Raw genomic sequence first — 20,297 nt, 5'->3', positions numbered from 1 at the left:
GAAGCGGGCCTTACTGAAGGTACTTACTCAGAAGCATGGGTCTTATTCAAGCGGACTTGGGGAAAGTATGGAAGCGCGCCTTACTGAAGGTACTTACTCAGAAGCATGGGTTTTATTCAAGCGGACTTGGGGAAAGTATGGAAGCGGGCCTTACTGAAGGTACTTACTCAGAAGCATGGGTCTTATTCAAGCGGACTTGGGGAAAGTATGGAAGCGCGCCTTACTGAAGGTACTTACTCAGTAGCATGGGTCTCATTCAAGCGGACTTGGGCAAAGTATGGAAGCGCACCTTACTAAAGGCACTTACTCAGTAGCATGGGTCTCATTCAAGCGGACTTGGGGAAAGTATGGAAGCGCGCCTTACTGAAGGTACTTACTCAGAAGCATGGGTCTTATTCAAGCGGACTTGGGGAAAGTATGGAAGCGCGCCTTACTGAAGGTACTTACTCAGTAGCATGGGTCTCATTCAAGCGGACTTGGGGAAAGTATGGAAGCGCGCCTTACTGAAGGTACTTACTCAGAAGTATGGGTCTTATTCAAGCGGACTTGGGGAAAGTATGGAAGCGCGCCTTACTGAAGGTACTTACTCAGTAGCATGGGTCTTATTCAAGCGGACTTGGGGAAAGTATGGAAGCGCACCTTACTGAAGGTACTTACTCAGTAGCATGGGTCTCATTCAAGCGGACTTGGGCAAAGTATGGAAGCACGCCTTACTGAAGGTACTTACTCAGTAGCATGGGTCTCATTCAAGCGGACTTGGGGAAAGTATGGAAGCGCGCCTTACTGAAGGTACTTACTCAGTAGCATGGGTCTCATTCAAGCGGACTTGAAGAAAGTATGGAAGCCTGCCTTACTAAAGGTACTTACTTAGAAGTATGGGTCTTATTCAAGCGGACATGGGGAAAGAATGGAAGCGCACCTTACTGAAGGTACTTACTCAGAAGCATGGGTCTCATTCAAGCAGACTTGGGCAAAGTATGGAAGCACGCCTTACTGAAGGTACTTACTCAGTAGCATGGGTCTCATTCAAGCGGACTTGAAGAAAGTATGGAAGCGCGCCTTACTGAAGGTACTTACTCAGAAGCATGGGTCTCATTCAAGCGGACTTGAAGAAAGTATGGAAGCCTGCCTTACTAAAGGTACTTACTTAGAAGTATGGGTCTCATTCAAGCGGACTTGGGGAAAGTATGGAAGCGCGCCTTACTGAAGGTACTTACTCAGAAGCATGGGTCTCATTCAAGCGGACTTGAAGAAAGTATGGAAGCCTGCCTTACTAAAGGTACTTACTTAGAAGTATGGGTCTTATTCAAGCGGACTTGGGGAAAGAATGGAAGCGCACCTAACTGAAGGTACTTACTCAGAAGCATGGGTCTTATTCAAGCGGACTTGGGGAAAGTATGGAAGCGTGCCTTACTGAAGGTACTTACTCAGAAGCATGGGTCTTATTCAAGCGGACTTGGGGAAAGTATGGAAGCGTGCCTTACTAAAGGTACTTACTTAGAAGTATGGGTCTTATTCAAGCGGACTTGGGCAAAGTATGGAAGCGCGCCTTACTGAAGGTACTTACTCAGTAGCATGGGTCTTATTCAAGCGGACTTGGGGAAAGTATGGAAGCGTGCCTTACTGAAGGTACTTACTCAGAAGCATGGGTCTTATTCAAGCGGACTTGGGGAAAGTATGGAAGCGTGCCTTACTAAAGGTACTTACTTAGAAGTATGGGTCTTATTCAAGTGGACTTGGGCAAAGTATGGAAGCGCGCCTTACTGAAGGTACTTACTCAGTAGCATGGGTCTTATTCAAGCGGACTTGGGGAAAGTATGGAAGCGCGCCTTACTAAAGGTACTTACTCAGTAGCATAGGTCTCATTCAAGCGCGCTTGGGAGAAGTAAGGCTTGACGTCCCCCACCCATATAGTATGACCATCCTGACGAACGAACGATGCTTCTCTGTAGTCAATGACTTCGTTCCCCATGTATTCATGTTTGAAAGGTATGATAAAGTGCATCCGAACGGTAAACAGTGCTAGGGGAGGTAAAAGCAAACAGAAGACATCTGTGAATTGATTGACCCTTAAAGGTTTATGTTAAGTAAGATGGGGGGGGACTGGGGACTTTCAGGGGGCTTCCCAGCCCCGTATTAGGCCTGGGAGGGGCCCAGCGCCCCTCCGACCCCCCAGCCCCATTCCAGGCTGGGGACTTTTAGTGACACCGAAACGCGTTTCGCGTATATTAATAATTGCTGGTTATTAATCTACGTCGGGACCACTTCGCGTAGATGGATACTTAGCAGAAGTAAATCTAGGCAAAACACACTCCGCGTAGATGGGTGATTAGCGATGGTTAGCCATCATTAATCTATGTCGGGGACGCCAGCGCCTTGTGCTAGGACCTGAGGGCCGTAAAAACGAGGAACGTGGATTGGGCCGCCAACCTACGGAGCGCGGAATAACCGTTTTTCGGCCGTAAATTCAAAGCCGCTGGCGTGGCGTTTAAACCTGAGCTTTACTCGAACACCTCGCTACCGAACTCCTCGCGAATTTCTCGCAGCCTCTTTTTCATCTTTTCGCGTGTTTCCAGGGAGGGCCCCTTCTTGCTTTTTTTCTCACGCGATGCGAGGCCGTGTCGAGTTCTGATAGCGGCCTTGAGCGCGTAGTATCTCTCTTGTTCCTGAAGTATTAGCCGAAACTCTTCGTCTGAGATGTGCCCGTCTTGCAGAGCCTTAGAGACCAGCTCGCTGATCGAGTTTCCTTACTCTCCGCTAAAACCATTGTGTCTTCGTGTTTAGCCACCTTGCTCGTAAGACCCCTAGAGGCTACCACTGCGCCCACGCCCAAGACACCGACCAGCCCAGCGACCCCTGCCAGCGGACTGCCGATCAGAACCCCTATCCCACTCAAAGAGACCTCCATCCCGGCGCTGGAAAGCGCCCCTGCAGCGATGCCGGATGCCACAGACACAGCATGGGTAACGGCAAGGGCGCGCTTATACTTTTTCCGCACCTGTCGATGATGCGTTATCTCGTTGTCTAGGGCCGCCTGAGTGTCACATATTTTCTGGAATCGGAAGCTTTGCACGTCGCCGCCGATGCTTGCCGGAGCGGTAGGCGTCGTGTGCGTACCCCCCGGGGGGCAGACGCTGGGAAGCGAGGGGTATATGGCACCGCTGCTAACGTCGCTGTTTGCCATGCTTGTTATGTCGGACCTAGGTTAGCTCTAATACGAGGCGAACAGGCTTGCCCTTAAAGTCCACCCGTCTACCGCGGTCATCCCTGATCCATATTTGGATACTCGAGACAAACTCAGAGGAAGATGCTGCGACACAAACGGGGGTGTCGGGCCCATAGACGACTTTCTCGTGCGGCCTCCCGCGGGTTTCTAGGCAAGCGAGAACGTTTAAAGGCTCGCCTAAGGAGAGGCATTGCTTGCGGTCTACGATATCGCAGTAGATGTAGAGGGCCTCTATTTTCGGCAAAGCCACCTTAAGTGCCCCGCCCCCCCCAAGGGCAGTGCGAGGCCCCGCTCCCCCAACTGATCGTCTTTAGCCTCTAGGCCAAATAGTGCGTAAAGCTCGGCATTCAGGAACGCAACGCCATTGGGCATGAGCGCGATCTTCCCGGTGAGGGGATCCAGCTTCGCGGTCAGAACCTCGCTTTCAGCGCGGTTGATCGTTTCCACGATGGACTCGGCCGTGTGGTGCCCGGCTGGCAGAGTAGTGATGGTCGAGAGGGAGGCTATAGTCGTTATCTGATGCTCCCGCTCGAGGAGGCGATTCCCCTAAGGGAGGTGGAAGAGACGAAGAAGGCGGCAACTGCGGCGGGAGCCTCTATAGCCGAACATATAGAACACGCTATAGCCGCGCAAAACCCGGTTTCCCTAGGTCTCTGACCCTCGCGCAAAATCTGCTCTTCGCCGTGTCCGCGACCCCCGTGGAGAGCACGGCCTCAGACATCACCCCACTACTCACGCAGCTAAAGATACACGTGGCTGAGGACAAATCATTCACGACTAGGGTCCGAGACATATTCAAAGAGACAGTAGTCACGCACAAGTTCGCCAAGGAGTCTCGCCGGTGGCTATCGGAGCCTTCCTATGGGTACTGGCCACAGCAACTCAACTTTTCGGTCTGGTGCGCAACCGCTGGATGCGGGGTGTCCCTAACCGACCCCGCTTTCGCCACGCTCCCCTCTGTCATCAGGGGATTTCTAAGGTTTCACGTCTACTTTACCAACCGGAGGATATTCTACGAGCTCGGGGCCCCCCTGCCTGGCGACAGTCCGTTCACGCAAAAAGGTACCCCTACAAGAAGGCCGCTTCCGAGCGTCTATGTATAGAGTTCGGTTTGCCGCGTAAGCCGGACTTCCGATGGAAAGGCGGGCGGAACCACGGGCTAGGCGATGTGTTTGTGTTCTACCCGGGGGAGGGGTATCGCAACGTGCACGTGATCCGTGGCTACGACACGGCGGCGGACGAGTACCCGAGCCACCTCAATCTGTTTAGCGACGAAGGTGGGACGTACAATAGTGGGAAGCAGGTGGGTTTCATACGCAACGACGACCACGGGGGCGTGCAATATAGCTGGTTTGCGCCTCCCAAAGGTGAGGGGCTGACAAAAGCAGGGCTAGGAATACTCGATCGCTCGGTCAAGGCGTTCGTCTACACAGTGCTTGGCGCGCAGGTAAACGTCCGTTCCTCTATCGCGGGGGCCGGTGGGCCGGCCATGGAGGCGCAGGCGGAGTTCACGAAGCTGCTTGAAGACGCGATCATAGAAAACGAAATCGCTCAAAGCGTGCAAAGGTACCAGTTAGCCAAGCAGGAGGCCAAGATGAGACTGAGTCTTGCGGTCGCACCAGGAGTGTGGCTGATGCCGAGCGATCTGGTGATAAACACGCAAAGCATCGTGGGCTACAACAATAAGCTGCAGAAAGCCAGACTCCATGACGCTCGGCGGAAACGCGATCAACACCGAGACAAAGCCAGTCGGTGCTCATAACATGGCCGGTGGGCATCCTAGGGTGCAACACGTGACTGATCCTGTTATCGACCGCGAGGTGCGAAGCAAGGGTTCCGCCCCTGCGAAAGTGCACGCAGAGGGCGCGGCACCTGCCCCCTCTCCACGTATGCATGCTGCGCATAGCATGACTGCCGCCGGAACGGCAAGCAAACCCGGACTGGGCGAAAAAGGTGACCACACCGCCCTCAAGGCGGGGTTGTCGGCACTCGCGGTGGCCGCGGCGTATTACTTGTTCCGATGATTGCTTTGCATTCGACGAACCAAGAACGCGGCTACGGCTAGAATGAGCAGCCACGCATTTTCGCCAAGGAATTTCACCGCTTCTCCTGCAGCCTTAAACACAAAGTTCGCGATGCTGCCTACTAGCCCAGGGAGAAGCTCGCCTAGCTTTTTCCCGATAGCCTTAAGCCCGTTACCGACCCCTCTGGCCACGGAGGAGAGCGACTTGCCGAGCGACGTCACAATGGCCGCGATCGTCGTCGCTACGGCCAACCCGATAGCGGTGACGGTAAAGCTGTACTTTTTGAAGATGGCTTTGATGCGCTCTCTTAGCGGCTTTTGGTTCTTGAGCTCTCGCTTTTCGCGTTCTAGTTCGTCAATATCGGACAGCCTCTCCTCGTTGCGCTCACGGGCCTCTTGGCGGCGACTCTCTGACGCGTTAGGGTCGTCGATGGTCTCCCTGTCTGTGGCTACCACCCCTTGCAGCTCTTGGACTCGTTCTGTGTTCTCCTGGATGACCGCATCTATCTCTGCCACGGACCCCATCGCCAGCTTGAAGCCTTTTAGCTTTGCAACGTCCTGTCGAACGCCCCCGTCCTCATTGAACAGCTGTCTTGGTTTAGTCCAACCTTCTTTGCCGAGGTGGAGAAGCTGTATTAGCGTCTTTCCCCTCCGGTCTGACTGGAACCGCATCAGATTCTCGTTAAGGTCTGGGTATTTCTCCCTGAGGGGCTGGAGACCGAGTCTTGTCGCTGCACCCTCTGTGGTGAACGAGGTTTCGGCAGTCGTTTGCGTTGCGCTTCGCGTAGCCATGCTATGCGCAGCATGCATACGCGACGACGTGCTCGTCATTGGGATCGACTCCCCATCGTCGGGGTCAAACGGGATAAGGGGCGTCGTCTCGTCGTCCCCCGCTCCGCGATCGGCGGACGCACCCGGCAAGGTATCGTCAATGTCAACGTCAACATCACCCATGATGCGTGCGCATAACTCGTGCTATGCTATATTAGACATGTCTAACAGTCCACACCATAGCCACGCGGCTTCGTACTTTATGTACATATACGTATACGATATATGATATACGTAATAGGGATTTCAGTCAGCGATAAACTTAACCCCCAACGAACACCCAGAGCTCCTCTGGGGTTGAAAGCCGAGAGAACTGTTCACCGGGTCACACTCAACCCGTCGACGGCCTCCCCAGGCGAGACGCTATATGTGGCGGTCCCAAAGCTATCGATCTCTCCATCTCAGGCCAAGCAAATAATACCGTCGTGAACAACGTCGGCCGAAATCTCGTGAGCCGCCTGAAAATCACGTTTGCAGGAGAAACGCTCCAGGACACCAACCGCTACGACGTCTTCAAGACGTATGAGGAGCTTTACCTGTCCAAGGCCGAGAGAGAGGACCGCCTGGAGCAGGGCATACAGTCAGAAAACATGCGCAAGCTTCGCTCCAAGGCTGGCGATAAAGCGACTAGTAACGCCAAGGAGAACGCTCTAAACGCCGCCCACGGGGCGAAGTACACCATTCCGCTAGACCATTCTCTGCTGACGGACCACGGAGTACTGTACCCAAGGGCGCTCTCCGAGGCGCTGCTCTTCGAGATCACGCTCGCAACGGTTGACCAGGTAGTAGTCGGAAGCGATGCTACCAAATTATCCTATGGCATCAAAAATCTAGAGCTGGAATACGAAAGCCTGAGGGACGACAACCTCGCCCGGTCTGCAGCCGCTGCCCACCAAAACGGCACAACGTTCTTCTACGAGCAAGTGAACCTCCACAAGACCTTTGTGATTAGCAAAGGGACGGACAGCATAATCAACGAGAGTGTCAACCGTATTAGCGTGTGGGTGATCACGCAGCAGCTCACCAGCATCACTAAGCCGTTCCGTCAGAACCTTCCGTCAGGCCTTGGTGGTCTTCTATACCCCGAGCAAGGCGGACATGAAAGCTATCCTGCATGACTACGGCGCGGAGCTCTCAGAAGAGAAGATGAAAGAGTACATGAAGGCCCACAAGACGAAAAAGTTCTCGAAGTTAGAGTTTTGCTTGCGTCACCCTTATACCATCGCCCTAGTTGAACGGTAAGCGCAGTAAACCACCGCCCACGTTTGCCCTAGGGCATAACGCATTGATCACACGTGTTGCACCTTAGCCACGGCAGGGGTCGCATGATGAGCGACGAATACTTTGAGAGTCTTCTTGAGGGGGGCGCCGCCGGCCTCCCGGCCGTCGAGTCGTTGGACTGCTCGACGCATCCTGCCGGAACGGCAACCGGAGGTGAGCAAACTGAGGTAGCAGACGCGAGGGAGAAACTCGCGATTCTCGTAGCCTCGGGGAAGTCGAGAGAAATGGTAGGCAAGGCCCTGACTCACGACGACGTCAAACGCATGAGCGCCGAGGAGGTGAGGAAGTACGAGAAGCGATACGAGACCGCTCTAGCCAGCCGGACTACAGACGCCCTGGCAGACAGCTTTCTGAAGCTTACGACCAAGCTAGTAGGCATGGCGCTGCCGATAGACAGTGTGGTCGACCTTCACAAAGACCTAGTGTCCGACTACATCATCAACAACGAGCTCCGCACATTGTGCGGAAGCCTGTCTCTACGCTGCGGTCGTTTGATGGCTTTAGCCGTCGGAGCGTTACACGTAGCACGTCATATGAACACCGCCGGAACGGCAAGCGCTGACGCGCGGTGTCAACACGAGGTAGCAGTCGCGGACTCACCAGTGGTTTGCCCGCAAACGCACAGTGGCGAGTCTGCGACTGCTACCTCGTGTTGACGTTCATTTGAAAGCTTGCCACTTCGTCAGCAACCAAGTAGTTGCGTCACAAATGGAGGAACCTCAAGGAAGTACTAGTGCCCAGCATCTCGCGGAACCTGACAAACAAGCTACTCATTAACCTGCACGTACGCCTTCGGCGTTGGCGGAGAGAATCACGAGCCCCGAACCACCCGCGACCCGACCTAAACACCCTGGGCGAGTCAAAGCTGGAAGGCGCTTGGCAGAGTTGATCCGACTGAACGGAGCGAAAAAAGAGACACTTTGTGTCGTGCAACACGTTGGGTCGCCGGTCGGTAGCGAGCCGCAGGGACGCGAGGGCTTGCGCGTGCGCGCCGAAGGCATAAACACACCAGTCCCGGAAAGCAACTCTGCTTGGTCGGCTAGCTCGGTTATCGGGGTCGCTGGTCTTCTAGTGTCATTGATCGGCCTCTACACACGTAGGCGGGAGCTAGCTGCCGCGCTCACTCGTACACCAGCTGTTAACCAGCGAGCTACCGATCCACTTGCTACCGAAGGTACCGACGACGTGACTCCGCCCGCAAGGCCGCCGCTGGCGGCCGCACAGCAGACCAAGGATCGACCGCTTGCCGTTCCGGCGACAGCGCATCGCGCTCCCGGACAGTGCAAATCTCGACTGTTAGCAATGGAGTAAGCAGACATTTAAACACAAGGGCCCCACCCATATCCGCACGTCCGTGCATCGCAATGTCGACGGCGCAGCAAAGCAAGATTACAAAGACCATCACCGACGCCGCAGTCATAACCGGCCTCGTCGCCGGTATCGGCTGGGTTGGGCGCAAGGTCTTGCGCGAAGACTTCACCAAAGATCCCTCCGCGAACGCCATGAACTACGCAAAAATGACTGCCGCCGTTGCAGGTGCTGCCGCTTTGAAGGGTTACCTCGAGGACCAGAAGATCCTGCCCATGTAGCAGTGTACTGTGGCACACTACTACATGTGTAGGCCATGTATTAGACTCGTGTTCACGTACACACAGCACGTGAAGTGTGCGCACGTGAAACGTAAACACACTACTCGATGGCCTCTATCGCGATTTTGGTTGGCGGCGCCGTCCTAAACGCGACTGCATTCGTTGGTGGCAACTACCTCGCAAAGTTCATGTCGAACGATGAGAGCCCTGCCTTAGATGAGAAGGAGAGGCACGACAAGGCCCTAGAGAAATACCAACAAGACTATGGACGTTACCAACAGCGGCGACAAAAAATCCTCGATTGGCAAGCTCAAAATCGCGAGAGAGGGTCGCTCGCAAAGCAAAACTTCATCGACACTGACTACGCGCTCAAACTCTACAACCAGACCCGGCCAAAACAATCCCTGGAGTCGATGCGGGCTCCTGAGCTGTCCGACTACTACATCCCCAGCAAAACGCAGAAAAACGCCGAGTTTGCGTACATTGGCGCCGGCGCTCTCGCCATCGGCTACACAGCTAGCCGCTTGCTGTGATGTAGCTGCCGTTCCGGCGCTGCATCTAGGCGGCCTTTTTCCATGCTGCGCGTATGCGCATGCGTATACGTACGCGTATACGTGTACGTATAAGATGATTGCAGACCGCCCTCAGAAAAACCACCTCGGCACTGCCCGAGCAGACGGCAACCGCCTGTCGGAGACTGATACACCTGTTGCAATGTACCGCGATACATTATTGCCGACACGTAATGGCGGCGAAGCGCATGTCCGACGAAGAACTCGATGCGTTCCGTCGTCCTATATACTACGCCAGAGGTGGCTACAAGGGAGTGACCGCTCTGCATGCCAAATTTCCCAAGGGCTCAGCCTCCATAGATCGAATGCGCAAGTGGGTAAGCTCACAGCCCGTCGGGGGCTACACACAGACACCCCCTCCTCCGACTACCTACGCCCACTTCTCGGAGCAGATACCAAACCGTATCCACCAGTCGGACCCGCTATTCTTGCCAACCGACCGCGGGTACAAGTATGCCCTGACTGTCGTTGACGTTGCTTCACGATATAAAGCCGCTCGCCCACTGAGGACTAAGAACGCGGCCGTCGTCTCCCGCGAACTCGCTGACATCTATGCAGAGGGACCTCTCACATGGCCTAAAGTCCTCATGGTTAATGATGGCACGAAGTTCAAGGGTGCTACCACAAAGCCCCTAATAGACCACGGGGTGGAGGTCCGACGGGCTGAGCCAGGGCACCACAGGAGCCAAGCTTTCGCCGAGTCTTTCCATCGCTGGCTGGCACAGCGCCTATTTCGTGCGCAGTACTCGAAGGAGCTTGCATCCGGCGAAACAACCGCGAGTGGGTTATTGCTTTGCCAATCGTCATCTCGGATATAAACGCAACGACGACTCGCATGACCGGCTTTGCGCCTAAAGACGCCATAAAGCTGAGGCGCGTGCCTCTCAAAGCCGAAAAGCCCCCCTTAGAGGTAGGAACGGAGGTGTACATCGCCGTAAACGAGGAAGACCTTCAGGACAAGGGCCGGCGGCGAGCGACGGACCCGTGGTGGACAAGCAGGGCATACCCAATACTAAAGAGGGTCATGGAGCCCGGACAGCCAGTGTTGTATTACACGGCGTACTCTAAGCACGGCTTTACGCGTTCGCAGTTGCGTAGCGTGACGCTAACGTGACGCTAGCCTGACGCTAGGTCGATACTGAAGCATTGGGGATTACTCTTGGTGTACCCCTGAAGCAGAAGCTGAGTGCCACAGACCGTGCACTTCTTGTCCGCGTCAGCAATCATGCCGAGTACGTGGTCTACTGTCAGAACGTGGTGCGGTCCCGTGTACTTCGTTTGACCCTTTTGCCTGTCGTCTATAGCGTATCGCTTGATTCGCGCTATAATGAGCTCTTCACTGGGCGTAGCCTGCAGTCCTGTGGGAACCAAGGCACCGGGGGTGTTATCGGGGGGGATCACGCGGACTATCTGGTCGGCGCGCCGCACGCGGGAGATGCCGGTGTATACAGCATTCGTGATCCAGCCCTCTAAGCTGTGGTCTATGATAAACAGACGTCTTGGAGTCTGGATAGTCTTGCCCTGCACCCGGTGGACTGTCCCCCAGCCCGCGTATTTCTACTCGAGGGGAAGCCCGTTAAGGACCGCGTCGAGAGGAACCTCGACTACCGTGCCTTTGTACGCGTCGACCTTTTCACCCCTTTTGCCTGGCACGGGCACTGGCCGCCCTTGCTTGCGATAACGATGCGCGACGCTAGGATCGGGGTCAAAGCGGATGGTTGCTGTCAATCGGGGGTAGCTTTTCCTGTGGTGCTCTACCAATCGCTGCTGAACAAGAGCCCCCATCTTGTTGGTCGAGCACACCCACATATTGCTTGGGTGGGCCTGCTCGATCGCCGCGTCGAACGCCACCCCATACCACTCCTCTCGAAACACCTCAAGCTGTTGGGAGTCTGGCTGACACCAAATCCGGCCCTTTATGGAGCCTGGAGGAGATCGCGGCAGAGCTGCAGTCGCATGTACTGTACGGCTTTCCGCAGTCTTCACACAGGCAGCGGTAGTCGGACTCGAACCAGCGGATGTTCCCTTGTGCCCACTCCTTGAGCATATCGTGAGGCCCCTTTTTATCTCCCCAGGGCGGGACCTGCCCATAGTCGCCACAACACACTACCTGACACGGCCGCGTGGCGAGGTACCCTAGGATGGCGCGTAGCACCTTAGTCTGTACCTTACAGCACTCGTCAATGATAATCACTTCTGCGAGACGGTCGAGTTTGTGCCCCAGCTCGGAAGGTCTCCACTCCTCTATCGGCTTCTCCGCTGGTATGCAAAGGTAGTGGTGGTAGGTTTGAGCCTCCACCGCGAGGCGCGGGTTGTTGCGATGGTCGTGGGCGAGGTCGTTCTCGGGGGTGAGCACCACAACGTTGCGGCCGCGGAACATGCTCACCGCCAACTCTGTCTTCCCCGATCCTCCTTGGCCGGCTAGATACATCTTTGCAGAGGTTGCGGCCACTAGATCGCACGGCAGACTCGGCGCAGTGCTTGGCTCCCTAGCCAAGCTCCCTGACTTCTTCGGACCCCAAGCCGCTCCGGGTCGCCACTCGTACCCAGGCTTCTTGTGGCGCCACTCTCCATACCTCGGATTTCGCACCACGAGCTTTACACCACTGGGCACCGCCTTTGCGTATATGGCATCTGTGAACACTCGGAGGACATCTTCGCGAGGGATCTGCCTCAACATGCGTCGCAACGCTATGTTTGTGTACGCCAAGACGAAGGCCCTGATATGGTACCATTGTGAGCGCCGGACACCGTCTTTGTATTGGATCAGATGAGCCCCGTCGGCATGCTCGAAGTTAAGTAAGTGGTCAGTGCCCGCAAGGAGGTTTGTCAGATACGCGGCTTCTTCACGGTCGCGGACTACGATCGAGGACTCGTCGCCATGGCGAGCGCACTTGCCTACGAAACGGACAGCGAGATCTCGACCCTCAGGGTACTGCGAGTCTTCGCCGCCGGGGCGGCACGCAATGGAGTGGGGAAACTTGATGGAGTCCTTTTTTCCGACGCTATACAACACCTCCCTCGCCGTGGCCATGACGAGGTCACCCGAGTCTAACAGGTCCTTGAGCTCTGGTATGGTGATCCAGCCCTCGTTTTGTTCCAAGTGCTGCCCTACCCTCCCGGAAGTGTAGGGGTGGCAGGCCTCAGAGAACTCCCACCCGGTCAGCTGATTGACCCCGGTTAGTTGAAGAACCTCGCTCAATGGCCGTCCAACAACATCCGCGATACGATACACGTTCGTAGGGAAGCCGTATTTCCGTACCAAATCAATTGCGTCCGAGGCGCCGCCGGAGAGACTGTCCTCGCATCCTAGGTACGCCGCACGCATGTCGATGTGCGCATGAGGCTGCGCCCCTAAGTTTTCCTTGCTATTCCACACTTTGGACTCAACCTGCGCCGCTCGCCAGACGTCCCTGTATTTAAGAGGCGTTGGCCTGATGTTCTCTCTTTGGGTCCACTTCTTGAAGCGATACCCTATTGCACCGCCCATCGAGTGCGTAGCTTCGGTGTACTCTTGGTAGGCTGGGTGATCATCAGGGAGCCATTGAGGATCACATCCTGTCTCGTCTGTAAACGCCCTGTCGATAGCCGCTCCGTCCTGTCCCGATCGGTACAGTTTGCCATCGTGCGTGACTATAACACGCCCACACAGCCAGATCCTCGTGCTTCTGGGGATCGCCCTGTTTATAAAGCGAATGAGCACTTTCTCCTCGCGCGTTTTTGTGGCGGCACTGGTAGCGCGAAGCGCTGCCTTCTCCTGACATAACGAACGTAGCTCCCCCTCAGCCTCGAAGTCTAGGCCGTGGACGCTCGCGATCGCAGGTGGTTCAGTCGGAAGCTCCGCCCAGGCGTGGTTATTGTGGCAGGGGATGCGGATTTGTGTGTACCCCCTCTTGTACTTCCCAGAGTCCCACATAACGTTGCCCAGGGCGTCCACGGCTACCAGCTTTATCTCGGGCTTCTTTTTCATCTCAAAGAGGTCTTCTTTGGTGCATCCCGTAGTGGCCAGCTTCTTGTCATATCGCTCGAGGATCTTGCCTCGTGTCTTGGTTAGACCAAGGGAGCGCGAGGTGCCGCGATTCCTCAAGAAATCGGCAACATAGCTCACAACACAGTTAGCGAAGGCGTCACTCCCCTCTCGCTTAAACATTGGCCCAGGCTCCCCATTTTGCTCAGGTAAAGGGCGAAGCTCGTATCTCACGTAGACGAGGTACTCTCGTCCTTTCTCCCAAATACCCGCATCGATGCCTTCCAGGGCGCCGACTGCGATTTGGTCCCCTCTTTTGACTAACGACCCACCAATCTTGTGCTCCGAGCGCCCTTACTCCTCCGTGATTGGCGCCAATGGCTCTGCGGGGGCCTTACCAACGACCGTGAAGAGTCCGTAACGCCGGTCGGGGTCTACCATCTCGAGCACCAGCGGCAGCACTGCGTTTGCCCTCAGAGACTCTCGCTCGTGCGAGACCCACCACACCGAGCCGTCGTCATTAATATCAGGCCCCCGCATAACCGGCTTTAGAACAATGACACCTGCTCCACCAAGATCTCGTATCTCCTGGTAAACACCGGCGCTTATGTCTTGGCCCCGAAGAGTGGCATCCACGCTTGGGAACCGAAGATGGGCGCCGCCGACGAAGAGAGAATAGTACTCCTCGGGGTCTAAGCCCTCTGAGCCCTCTTGCCGCCGTTCCAGCAGCAATGGGTCGAACTCGCGCCAGACTTCCTCTGGCCGCGAGCTCGCCGGCATGAGCGGCTTAAGCAGCTTGCGCTTGGCATCCTCGGGGATGTCCTCGTCCAGGATGTTCTGGACCAGCCCTGCCAGTACGGCGGGCGCCTCTTTGTCAAGCATGCTATTGAGAATCTCCTCTATGTAAGCGTCTATGTTTGGGTATACCTTGTGCCACCCAGTCTCTGATTGCCCGTATCACAACCGGCGGGACGAGTGTTTGGGTATGCCTTGTGCCACCCAGTCTCTAATTGCCCGTATCACAGCCGACGGGACGACTGTTTGGGTATGCCTTGTGCCACCCAGTCTCTAACTGCCCGTATCACAGCCGGCGGGACGAGTGTTTGGGTATGCCTTGCGCCAACCAGTCTCTAATTGCCCGTACCGCGGGCTGCCATGTCAGACAGGACGAGTGTTTGGGTATGCCTTGTGCCACCCAGTCTCTAATTGCCCGTATCGCGGGCTGCGATGTCAGACAGGACGAGTGCGAACCATTCCCGAGCGCGCCTCTCGATGCCGCGCATCCTCTGCCCTTCACGATTCGCTCCGCAGGGGCGGCACAACCGCGTCTCCGACTGCGTCCCTATGCCGCAGATCCTGCACGGCACGGGGAGGGGGCTGCCCTTACGGAGCCTTTGGAGGTGCACCTTGCAGTAGGTGTCCATGCACCTATGGCCGCACGTGTTTGCATGGCCGACCTTTAGCCACCTGCAATAATCTTTTCCGCACTTCATCCTTCGAACGCTCGGTATACCACAGGACAGACGGAGGTCTAATTGCAAGGTTCCCACTCGTTTCTATGAAAGGCCCCAGTCCCGCTGCTAATGATTGCTAACCATCGCTAATTACCCATCTACGCGGAGTGTGTTTTGCGTAGATTTACTTCTGCTAAGTATCCATCTACGCGAAGTGGTCCCGACGTAGATTAATAACCAGCAATTATTAATCTACGCGAAACGCGTTTCGGTGTCACTGAAAGTCTCCAGCCTGGAATGGGGCTGGGGGGTCGGAGGGGGGATTCGCGCCTCCCAAGCCTAAGACGGGGCTGGGAGGCCCGGAGGGGCGATTCGCGCCTCCCACTCGTTTCACTGAAAGTCCCTAGTCCCCCCCCCCCCAACATGATTAATATAGGTTTAATTCTAGCTACCAAAATGTTATTGTACTGTAATTAAAATCGTGTTTAATGAATGACTGAATAATGAATGTAAGCGCCCGGAAGGGAGGAGTGGGAATTCGGAAACCGAGGTATTCCTTGTGGTGCTATTTACTGGACTGCGGGCTTGTCACACCACTTGCTACTAGCATCAGAGCGCAGCGCAGATTTCGATTCACACCCTCCCTCCCTTGCACACAAAACCCTGGTAATTCTACCTTGATTTGTTAATAAATTACCAGGAAGCTCAAATGACGGTGTTTGCGTTGTTTATGTTTTTAACGACTAGCGCAGGATTTAAATGTATTTATTATAGCAACTGTCAGAAGAAACATGTGCTTCAATATACGGAAAAAGCATCCATAATAAGTTTCAATAAATAGATAGTTTCAACAATAACAACCAGAAATATGGCTTATCTGCCGACATAAGTCACTAGTCGGTCGTGAAAGTTTCCTTAAACATTAGGCTGAACGTATATTTTATCGTTTTGGTTTGAGATTATCATTTTCTAGTATTTGTCTCGCGTTATGTCGAAAAAACTAGTAACTAGGGAGCCGAGAGAAATGATATTTATAGCAATTTGAAGACCGCCCCAAGCTTTGAACAGCCTTTGGAATTAGACTTATTCTTCCGAGTTATCCGTACTCACGTTGATCACATTTGAGTCCTCTCCATGAGCCACTGCACGTGCACGTGAAGTTATTGTAGCCAGACGCAACACAAACACCGTCGTTAGCACAGGGGTTCTTCTTACAAGGATTCTTTACTATAAAAAAGATAAATTCTACGTTTTTTTTCTTGTAATACAGTTATTTCTTTTGTAGTGTACAATTACCTTTTTATAAGCGGCTATTTCTTATTCCTTATGCATTTTTCTCTGGAAACTCCATTAAACTTCTTTTTAGTCCCAATTCCAAGAGCATTACTGTTATTGTCACTATTAACTAGGCAGGAAGAGATTCCCTCAAAGTACTCTTTTATGGAAAAGCTTATTAAATATGGGATACAACGACAGTCGATAACAACAACAACAAAAAATCACGTTAGAAAATCACGTTCCATAATTTTCGTTGCATTGCAAGCTTGTGATTTCGATGTCGCCTTCCTCGCCCAACCAGCAGTGACTGCATGTGTTTGTTCTTTTTCGGAAATAATGATTTATTATAGTATTATTGTGTGTGTTCTTTTTCAAAAAGAATTTTATATTATAGTATTATATAATTATAGTATCGGATGTCACAGGATCTCACATGCGCAAGTCACGGTTGCTTGTGGAAAGAAGTCTATGCCGCCGTTTGTAGACTCATAAGGGTGTTGACAGTGGCAGTAAACAGCACCAGGGATTCCATACGGTTTATCTACTGCCACGGAGTTCACGGGGCACATTAAGTCAGCAACGGATCTATTAAGTCCTGAAAAATGAGCTGGAAGTTTAGAATATTTGTGGTATGCAATGGTGATCTCTGCGGGTCTCACACAAATGAAACATCCTATCCAATAACAACACTAAATGACAACACAGATGGTGGTGACTTTTAAGAGGAGCGCAATAAAATTCTGAAAATTTGTTTTGAGTGTATTCTCTAAGGTTTAAAAATTTGCTTCGACCACACCTAATGTACTATCTCTTAGGGGTAAGAATTGCTGTTGATCACACCCAAAGTGCTAGCCCTTATGCTAACTTCAAACGTCGTATCATCCATGAGCCGTATTCATTACAAGTGCATGTTAATGAATCGAGTTGATTGATTCACCTTCATTTGCATGCAATTGCATTGAATACGGCTCATGGATAATACAACGTTTGGACTTAGCCTTAGTTAAAATTGATCACCTCTCTGCTTTTAAAGGAGTCCCTGCCCCGGGCATTATGGACGGCGGAGAGCAACAACGGCGCACATGTTAGATTTATCCAGCGCTAAACGCTGTAGAATCCCCTAAATCCTAAGGCTCCTAAATGTTACCTTTAAGGTTGAGCACACGAATATCAGCCACTGGAATTCCTCTTGCATCAGCGCCTAAACCAGTTGAAAGAAAGTAGTTTGGTTTTCAAAACCCCGTGAAATACTATTTAGTTTATTTGGTACTAATGCACTGTAATGTCTTTGTTCTCTTTTGTTCTGGCTTGGCTATTACACTTTAACAACTGCACGGGATTTTAAAAACCACTCTAATGCTTATAGACAATAGTTAATGACACTTCCAGCCTGTCCATCCAATCCATCCAGTATAATCTTTGTATCTGCCTTTCGAGCTTTCAGTAACTAATTTGGCGTATCTCTTGCATTTTTCACGGCTTGAATGAAAACTCTAAAACTAGATTCATTTACTGGCACGTAAACACAACGTAAGTCTCTGGAAATAAAATCTTTCACTAACGACCATAGGCAGGTCCAAGGTCTATGGAGCCAATAACGAGTTCGGCAATACAATGGCTTTGAAATGATAACGGTTCCACTTACGGCCATAGCCCATGATGTCAATACCGATACTCGGCCGTACAATGGACTTGATGGCCGTTAATTTGACGTATCGGTGTGGTCGATCTATTACATTCGACAGTCCATTGAGGTCAAAGGCCTGTTCCCGCTGATAAGTGTTTAAGTGAAATACCTGGAAAAAAAAGTACCATCAGCCAAGTCGTGACTAATACGTTAAAACCCATTCTATAGAAGATATCCAGCTAATACTCATTTGATGAGAAGAACAACGAAAAACCGGCCTCTTAGTGTATTCTTTGGCGAACAAAGAACGCCAACGTTGACGCAGAAAGACAATATCATTTAGTGCAATTTTGTAGAATGTTTTTTACTTTCGGGTAGAAACGTACATAAGACCCTCAAGTCTAAGAAATACGTGCAGGTACAGTACGTACCATCTTGTTGCCTTCAGGTGTCAAGACTGGCTCAAGTTGATCATCTTTTAGACCCATTTCTAGCTCAAATTCCTTAATATAGGCCAAATCCTTTTGATTTCCATGGGCCCAGACTCTCACCACATAAGAAGGATACCCAATGTCAACCTGGGGAAAAAGAAGCAGCTCCGCTAATTATCCATTTCCCTCTTCTGTATCTCATCGATAAGAGTACTATATTTTGGTATTAACTATTATTTATTGCACACATGAGTACCCGAGTTTATATTTTAAGATCAATTATTTAAAAAATCATACCTTAAGCCATGGATATTGGATATCCCAAGTATCGGCCGCCCAGTTCTTCCAGTACCCAAACCGCGCATTGTGTGGATAAGCGTCTTTATAATATGAAGATGCTGTTATCTGTTCATTGGGTACACGTGGAAAGTTATAGAGTTGAGGCGAGTGGTTCTTCACTCCAACGCCAAGCGAATAATTTTGGTACTTCGTAGGTTCTGTAAAAAAAAGAATGCTATGACTTTTTAAGGTAAAACATGATATTATTTCGTTATAGGATGATAGAAACGCAAATAATCAAAAGTTCCCGCAAGTATCGATCTGCGCAGACGCTCGCTAACAAGTAGCCAAACGTAGTTTGGTATTGAGCTTCCATGTGTTCGAGGGATACCATAAAGGGGAAAATGTAAAAACACTTTATTGAAAAGATCCTTTCACTCAGTAATATCACAAGAAAGTGAGAATATCGGGAATATTAGCTCGAATTCAAGAGCAAAAGGAAACCATTGCCATAACCACTCAGACTTTGACTTTGGTGGCTAAAAACAACGCCACGAGACAATTATTTAAAAAAATTACAAACATGGGAATTTATACAAAGTAATAAGTAAAATAGTTTACACATATTTTCCCTTACCTGTAAGCCTGATCATGGCGAATCCGTCATTGGACACATTAAGAATAGTTACAATTGCATAAAACTTTCTGTCATATTTGTCAACTCCTATGACCGTGAGAGCCTTCAAAAGAAACACAATGCAAAAACACGCTTCAGGCTTACTATAGCTAGCTTATACACACATTAATTTTGAAAAATCTGTTGGCGCAATTCAAGGCAAAATCAGTCGTTCTCATGTTCCTGTACTCTTCGTGAGCTCCGTTTAGAATGGAGCAACTCGTTTTCAAATGGCCTGGCTATAAAGCGTGGATTCGGTCACAGAGATTGCGTAATTTTGTGGGCATTTAATCTGGTGGTATTATTACGAGAATTCTAAGCCCTAGTTAAACATTTTAAAACAGGTGAAGGAACTAAGCGATTAAAAAAATGAATAAGGGGAAGGGTCAAACATACCATCATATTTGGTTTTATAGCAGAAGTTTTCAGTGGTAAATCCAAGATAACATCTTCATAAGACTTCAGAAGATATGGGGACTGTCCATCTCTTGATAGATTCAAATGAGTACCGTTTTGTGATATCATTTTATACGACCTCCAGTCGTATACACCCTCTCTTATCTCGCCCAAAATAAAACTAGGAGTAGAGATAGCCGCTGGAAAAAAACAAAATGAAAGCATCATAAAGGATGGACGACGGGGAAAACTGCAGGGAATGTTGTACGTTAAGTTTGTTAGGCCTTTTTATTGAAAAAAAAAGGTATTCCAATAACCTTGTCAGTTGTACTTAAAATAAACCCAAGCCCTGAAATTTACCAAAGAAAGAAGAGATTAGTTCCGGGAAAGTCAAGGACAGGCGTCAAAGGCAATTTCATCAACAAAATAAATAAAATAGTTATACTCACGCATTTTGCAATAGCGGCCTGTCCACTCTGGAAGACACGTGCAGACAAAATGATGCTTTTCCTGAAGCAGGGTACATGTTCCTCCGTTCTTGCAGATATCGCTGATACGACACGGATTATCTGCTTAAAACAAAAAGCCTGAATCGCTAGAAGGAATCGTCATCACCCTCAGCAATAAAGACTTTGAAAAATCATAAGGATGATATGAGGATTATGAC

At 51.5% G+C, this 20,297-nt stretch overlaps 1 protein-coding gene across 3 annotated transcripts in view; it reads right to left on the bottom strand.

The window, feature by feature from the left end:
* The window catches only part of LOC116613702 (mucin-2), a 71,160-nt gene that overhangs the window by 37,643 nt on the left and 13,220 nt on the right, over positions 1–20,297 (bottom strand). For 2 of the 3 annotated variants that reach the window (XM_048731019.1, XM_048731020.1), the window contains 10 exons: positions 20,080–20,199; positions 19,631–19,830; positions 19,196–19,298; positions 18,577–18,776; positions 18,280–18,426; positions 17,867–18,017; positions 17,369–17,422; positions 16,655–16,816; positions 16,054–16,170; positions 1,848–2,022 (listed from right to left, as the gene is read on the bottom strand). In XM_048731019.1, coding sequence (XP_048586976.1) covers positions 1,848–2,022; positions 16,054–16,170; positions 16,655–16,816; positions 17,369–17,422; positions 17,867–18,017; positions 18,280–18,426; positions 18,577–18,776; positions 19,196–19,298; positions 19,631–19,830; positions 20,080–20,199 — 1,429 coding nt within the window. Of the gene's footprint in view, positions 1–1,847; positions 2,023–16,053; positions 16,171–16,654; positions 16,817–17,368; positions 17,423–17,866; positions 18,018–18,279; positions 18,427–18,576; positions 18,777–19,195; positions 19,299–19,630; positions 19,831–19,947; positions 19,980–20,079; positions 20,200–20,297 lie in introns of those variants that run through there. The other variant, XM_048731021.1, reaches the window with a different exon arrangement.

This window comes from Nematostella vectensis, chromosome 8, assembly GCF_932526225.1.
Source record: "Nematostella vectensis chromosome 8, jaNemVect1.1, whole genome shotgun sequence".
NCBI classification, from domain to species: Eukaryota; Metazoa; Cnidaria; class Anthozoa; order Actiniaria; family Edwardsiidae; genus Nematostella; species Nematostella vectensis.
This window is presented reverse-complemented; position numbering and strand designations above follow the sequence as displayed.